Below are 7,500 nucleotides of genomic sequence, written 5' to 3'. Positions count from 1 at the left end.
CTGATGTTGTGGTTCAAATCGGGGTACATCCGTTATTGTAGTTGTTAAAGGCATTGAGGGTGAAAAACGGGGATAATATATTTACTATGGGTGTTCCAGAGTCAAATCATCTATCAAGATTATGCCTAATATTAGGCTCATTACATTAGTGTGCATTCCTGTGTGTGTGTGTGTGTGTGTGTGTGTGTGTGTGTGTGTGTGTGTGTGTGTGTGTGTGTTTGTGTGCGTGTGCATGTGTGTGTGTGTGTGTGTGTGTGTGTGTGTGTGTGTGTGTGTGTGTGTGTGTGTGTGTTTTCTTGCATGCATTGGATGGTGGATGGGGGTGTGTGTGTGTCTCAGTTGCAGACCGTAGAACACACTGTTATGAGAATCAATATTGTAACATCAATTCTAATTATTACTGATAGCCAAGAACCAGATCGTTTCCTTAATTAATTCATTAATGCACAATCAACCCACAAAATTGCATTACTTGGCTCAGATTGTAAAATAACATATTTGTCTAATGTTGATTTATAACCTATGGTAACGTTGTTAAGTTGTTCAATTTCCTCAATGCCTTTGATTGCATTTGACTAGGGGCTTCAACTGACACGCTCTTCCACATAGATGCCAGAGTGCCTATGTTGTTTTCCAAAGCATGCTGTTTTGGTTAAGTAGGGTGGTAGTGGACCAGACCTGTTATTACAACTTAATTAATGGCAGTCTCGACAGCTCAAATTACAATGTCTATCCATATGCAAACCACACAAGGCCATACCCATTGGCAACCATAGCTTGTACAGCCACTTCTCTTGAGTGAAGATTCATTGCTGGAGACTTTATTTTCTCCTCTAAATGAAGGTTGTTGATGAATGCTGTCTGGTGGTACTTTTTCAACTCCCTCCACTAGGGGGCAATGCTGAGCACGAATCATAATTCTAGGGGGTAAACATCCCCCAAACCTCTTTTCGAAACAGAATCCACAGGATGTGTAATGTCCCCGTGAAAGCACCACACACACAACCCCAAGACCTCTATCATTCAGATCATTGTGTATTCATCTCGGATCCAGCAGTCATACTCTGTTATAGGAGAGCATCTGGGGGGAGACAGCAGAGTCTTGGCCAGAAACCAAAAAATGCAAGGGGCGGAGTTATGCCTGATTTCCTGTTTTGTTACGGAGATATTCCATCAAAGAGAATCTCATTTGCGCGAGTGGATGAAGCATTCATACGGGCATATCGACAATGGCCAGTCTGCACGTTGTTGATTTGAAACCGTAACAGACGCTACTGTATACCCGTTCTGACCGAGTTTGCATCCGCCAGTCAAGCGCTTAAAGATCCCCGCCTCCAGCGACATGATTGGTCGAAACATATATGATCGACAGAAGGTTAAAAGCCTCATATAGATTGGAGCTTGTCTGCTATCAGATTTGAGCTTGTCTGATGTGTGAGACTACATACAGATGAACACATCCACACTCCAATGAACTGACACACATGGAGCAGGAGAGGCACGCAGGGTACCGCCACAGGCACCATGGGAGCCGTAGTTTGAGACTCCCATTGCATGGTAAGACTAAAACCGGAGATGAGAGAGGAAAATAGGTCCATAGGCACTTCAGCACTGCAACATGCAAATATAACAAATATTCTGCTTAACGACAAACACACACACACACATTAACCGTAGGCGCACATGCGCATGTTTCTAAAAGTATTGTGTTTCTTTTACCGTGACCAGACAATATGTCTAGTGCAAAACAATCTGCATAATTTACAATAATTCACAATAACTCAAGCTATAGTTTGATTAATGCCAGCCAAGTGTATTATAAAGTGTATGCCATCCCACCCCTAACAGAGGCCTGTGGAGATAAACATAAACTATTGAGTAAAGTATCCTAGCCAGTGGTCCTGATGAGAGCAGCATTCACCAAAAAGCGTGGAAGACCATCTCCCACTGTGCTGGTTGGTCTGCTCTGTATCATAGCAACAGTGGTCAGGGAAACAGGGAAATGATGGGAGTGAAGAGAAACTAAAGCTTGATACTAGTTAGTCACACACACACGCATACACATGAGAAGACACGCGCGCGCACACAGCCTACTGTGGACAATCGATCAGTAGCCATAGTTGATCTAAACTCACAGGAATGGGAATGGGCTCTGTTTACCTAAGACAGCAGATGCTAGAATCTCTTCTTATTGTGTGTCTCTCTCCCTCTCTTTCCCCATCTGTCTCTATATCTATATCTCTCTATCTGTCTATATACCGTGTTCTCTCTCTCTCTCTCTTTCTCTCTCTCTCTCCCTATCTGTCTATATATGGTGTGTTCTCTCTCTCTCTCTCTCTCTCTCTCTCTATCTGTCTATATATCGTGCTCTCTCTATCTCTCTCTCTCTATCTGTCTCCTCCTCCCTCCGTAGGACTGAAGAGGGCAAGAAATCCTGAGCGAATGATCAGGGTCGCTGTTGGTTACACAGGACACGCCCCTCCCAAGAGTGATGACACAGACGCCAACAGTAAGAGACACACACACACATGCACACACATGCACAAATGCGCGAACACACCCACACATTTAAACACTCCACACAGAGGTCCCGTTTCCTTTTAGTCTCCATATGTGTGTGTGTGTGTGTGTGTGTGTGTGTGTGTGTGCGTGTGTGTGTGTGTGTGTGTACACGTGTGTGTGTGTATGTGTGTGCACCTATCTGTGTACGTGTGTGTGTGTGTGTGTGTGTGTGTGTGTGTGTGTGTGTCTGTGTGTTTGTGTGTGTTTGTGTGTGTGTGCTTGTGTGCGTGTCTCCGACACTAGTCTGAAACATTGGTTACTGAGAGCTAGTATAAAAGCCTTCTGGCTAAATTACGCGACGCAGGAACACACTTCTGCCTCTCATCTGCTGTGTTACAGATCACACACATGCACACACACACACACATCTCCCTGTCAGACACACACACGTAAAGAATATGCACCCTGTCCCTCTGCTGAGACCTTATTCCCATTCAGCTCTATCTTATACATCATGTTTATTCATGCATGCCACTACAGCGACACTGAGCCTACAAACACACGCACACACACACAGAAAAACAAAGACGAGCCATTGCGCGATAGAGAAGACAGGGTTTATTTTAGCGATCAGCAGTTTATTGTTATACCTAATCTGTACACATCACATTATCTATCCATAATCCTCAGTGGGCCCGCTTAAACTGAACACTGCTATTAACTAAGACGGAGTGGGACATCAGAGATCACCACATGGCTTTGTCTACATGGCCAGCATGAGTGCATGTGTGTGTGTGTGTTTGTGTGTGTGTGGTTGCGTGCATCTGTGTGTGTGTGTGTGTGTGTGTGTGTGTGTGTGTGTGTGTGTGTGTGTGTGTGTGTGTGTGGGTGGGTGTCGGTGTCGTTGCATGTGTGCTTGTGTGTATGTGTGTGTTCGGTATGTGTGTGTGTTTGTGATACCACTGAGTCGGAAATAGCTGCTATATTAGGGGGACTATAAAAGGAATGATTGTTTTGATTGGCTATTGATTGAGGACATGATATAGATGCACTTTCCCAAACACTAGCATGCGATGAATGCACATTTGGGCATGAGCAGATGTGTGTGTGTTTGTGTGTGTGTGTGTGTGTGTGTGTGTGTGTGTGTGTGTGTATGTGTGTGTGTGTTATGGTAACACAGATGTGAGGAGGAAGGGAAAGACATGGTGTTTTGTGAGGAAGCAGCGTGGGTGGTTCATAAACATACACACACACACACACACACACGCACACACACACACACACACACACACACACACACACATTGACACACACACAAACACACACACATGAACACATACACACACATCCAACTTCCAAATTCATTCATTCATTTCAAAAGCAGCAGATGGCCTTGTACGCACATCTGAAGCTTTTCAATAGAATAGAATAGAAATGAATCGAACAGAACATTATAAAATAGAATATAATCTGAAAGGCTGTGAAAAGAAACAGAAGATAATCTGAGAATTACAGAGAGCAGAACAGAACGTCATCAAGTAAGAGGGAAGGAACATTACAGAACAATGGCAGGGAACAGAATGAGAACAGTGGAAAAGGTGAAGGGTAGAGTGTGTGTCTGTGTGAAGGCTACATAAAATGGGACGCGCCTTCCAACAGCCTATCCCTGTCTCCTATCTGTTCTCACGTCCCAGCTGGAGGATTACTGGAGGAAAAGTTTATCAGCAGAATGATAAAATTAGCATGCACATCCATCCCTTCCCTCTCCACCATCCTCCCCTTCACTCCTTCACCCCCCCCCTATCTCTCTCCCTCTCTCTTGCTCTCGCTCGCTCTTTCTCTCTCTTCCTAGTCTCCTGCCTGCTCTTTCTGCTCCTCTCTCTTCCCGATGCACACACACATGCGCAGGCGCCATTGCAGGCCCACGCACACACACACACACACACACACACACACACACACACACACACGCACACACACACACACATACACACACACACACACCCTGCCATCTCTCTCTCTGTCCTGCTGCCTTGCCTGCACCCCCCTTCCCCCATCTAGTTGCTGTGCAATGAGCCTTTCTTGTTGTCACATTAATTTCACCCTCTCCCTCCCCCCAAAAAAGGGACGTTGAATGGTAGAATTTCCCCTGACACCCCAACCAATATCAGTTAGGGGGGAGCTAAGAGTTGTGTGTTTGGAACGTTTTTCTCACTCTTTTGCTGAAGAGAATTTTTTAATTAACTGACAGACTTCTCACAAGGGTATTGGCTTGTTTCTCCGTTAAATATGGAGATGACAGTTTTACGAGGTAAAATATTCAAAAGTCGATCGCTGCTCTGTGTGATTTTGAGACTAAATTACGACTTTCGATGTGATACGCATAGCTATGTTTTACTTTGGTCACGTCCTTCTTTTTTTCCTTTTTTCTCTGCTTGATAAAGTAGACGGCTCCGTATGGCCATGTAAGCCATTTATTCAGCATTAGCATACAAGTCTGCGATTCATTTTATTTCCATTCATCGCGGGTTCTGTGAGAGAAGCTTTTCAATGTGAAAGTGTAGAGTAAGTGTGATGTCACTCACAGAGCTCGCTGCGGAAGGCCTGGAAACTGACGAGAAACTACAGAGATTTCTGGGTAGGGTGGGGGGCGAAACCTCAGTGTAATATTACTTCAAAAGAATTGAGGTACGTAATGTAACATTTATTTTGCTTTAGCAGAAGCATGCCCGGCCCAACCCAACTCGCTCTCGGTTTCTCCCTGTTATATTATATAAACATCAGGGTGTAGCTCCATTGAGAGCCATTAGCAACACATGGAAAAGGATGACTTCGGCGGTCCTCACTTTTAATTCATAGACATATATACTCTGCTTTAGCGTCAGTACAACCCGTTGCAGATCTCGCTGTTTGGTCCATGAGCATAAGTAAAACATCCAGGATAAAATACCTATAAATTCCCACTCCGGCACCTTGTTAGTGAACCTCTGGAGAGAGGATGGCTTTGAGACAACTGATTGTTGCCGGTAACAACAGAGGTGTGTTCCTGGAGTGAATCCAGTAACAAGGTCGCTGGTAAATACGCCACGGCAGGACACAGACTCTGATGTGTGTGCTCTTTGATCGCGGCTGTACGTACACACACATGCTCGTACGCGGCAGTGTAGGTAGTTGTGCGTGCGCACAAGCGTGTCTGTTTGTTCTTGTCTGTATGTGCGTGAGCGCACACGTGTGTGCATGCTACACTACGCTACTGCGTTAATGTGCATGTTTGTGTGTATGCAAGGAAGTGGTGGTGGTTGGTGGGTGGGTGGGGAGGTTTGTTTGATGTGGTGGTGCTGCTGGTACATTTCAAAGGCAAGCCTCTGATGAGGATTCTTCAGAGTGGCGGGGGGGGGGGGGGGGGGAGGGGGTTCTAGCCAGGAGGGGGAGGGGTTTAGACACTGATTGGCATTCATAGCGGAGAGGCTCGAGTGTTGCTAAAAACGAAATTAGGCTTTAACTAAGCTGCGCCATTCAGCTGTTTGCCTAAGCTGCTGCCCCGTTCAGCTGTTTGAAATTCTGTCTTCTCAGGCCTTCTATTAATAAATGCATAATTGATTAGGGGGAGCATACGTGCCTGAACACCCTTTTTATTGGCACATGGACAGACAGACCAACAGACATACACAGATACACACACATCCCACACACACACACACACACACACACAAATTTCATCTCTGTGTTGCTTTGCTTCATCCTCTCACCTTGTGATTTTTCACTAAGAAAAATCCTTTCTCTTTCCGTAATTGTATTTCTCCCAAATTTAGATGCTGTCTTAGTCTTCTTGTATCTTTGATTCACTCTCTTTCTCTCTCACAGTCTCTCTCTCTCTCTCTTTCTCTCTCTCTCTATCTCTTTGTCTCTGTCACTCTGTCACTCTCTCCCTCTGTCTCTCTCTCTCCCTCTCTCTCTCTCTCTCTCTCTCTCTCTCTCTCTCTCTCTTTCGCTCTCTCTCTCGCTGTGTGTCGGTGTCGCCTGCCCTCAGGTACAATTTAACTCCTATCTTCCCCGGAGACCCATGAGTGGATGCCCTCTACTCAAATGCTTATCAATAACCTTTGAGTGCTCGCTCTTTCACTTCACAGCTGCATACCCGTAAGGCACACACATGCATGAAACCATGCACACATGCGCATACATACACGCGCAAACACGCACAGACGCACAAACACGCGCACAGTTCATGCATATAAACAAATAGGGAATGGGTTCGGCATGACTGACTTTAAATGACCTTTGCTGTTATATATGAGGTCAAGGGCTAATCATTCAACCGTATTGTACTGATTTAATAGATTAATAAAAATAAGGAAGCGCAAGAGAGAAATAAGCCCAAGAGAGAAATATCGTAGGTTTATAGCCAGGTTTTGGATAATTGATTAAATGTTATAAGCCTCCAGTGTTTGTGTTTGGATCCTTTTTATGATATATAGGATTTTCCTTGCTGGAAATAGAGAATTGGAGAAATACAAACCAACAATTTCTGTGATTCATTAGGGAATCATAACAGTTAAATATGTAAATTAATTACTTTCCCAGTCACCCAAGATGGGTACTTTGAAATCTCAAGACGTATGGCCAATTTATTTCTTTAATGCAAAGTCCGCCTTTCATTATGTTTGTTTCCCCCCCCCCCCAGTAGTAATGTTCGTCATCAGTTTATGTCTGCGGTCCCCAAACAGAAGCTGCCTTCTGCTGTACGGATCTCCATTTGTCTCACTGTCTGATCAAAATGTTCTCTCTTCAACTTCCTCCTCCTCTTCATCCCTCATTAATCATCCCGTATCTTCTCCCATAACAACCATCCACCCCACCACCACCCACCCCCACTCTCTGCAGGTGAGCCTGGCCAGCTGAAGATCTACCTTCCAAAGAAACTTCTGGAATGTCTGCCCAAATGCTCCTCCCTGCCCAAGGAGCGCCACCGCTGGAACACCAACGAGGTGGGGCCCT

General features: G+C 45.0%; 1 protein-coding gene across 1 annotated transcript in view; it reads left to right on the top strand.

Annotated features, from left to right (window-relative positions):
* The window catches only part of LOC307084251 (calmodulin-binding transcription activator 1-like), a gene marked incomplete at both ends in the record, with an annotated part of 62,273 nt that overhangs the window by 706 nt on the left and 54,067 nt on the right, over positions 1 to 7,500 (top strand). The window contains 2 exons of the mRNA XM_079748555.1: positions 2,414 to 2,509; positions 7,387 to 7,490. Of these exons, the coding sequence (XP_079604681.1) occupies positions 2,414 to 2,509; positions 7,387 to 7,490 (200 nt within the window). The remainder of the gene's footprint in view (positions 1 to 2,413; positions 2,510 to 7,386; positions 7,491 to 7,500) is intronic.

The sequence above is a fragment of the Pollachius pollachius genome (assembly GCF_949987615.1).
Source record: "Pollachius pollachius genome assembly, chromosome: 12".
NCBI classification, from domain to species: Eukaryota; Metazoa; Chordata; class Actinopteri; order Gadiformes; family Gadidae; genus Pollachius; species Pollachius pollachius.
The sequence above is the reverse complement of the archived record's forward strand: the minus strand, read 5'-3'. Positions and strand labels throughout refer to the sequence as shown.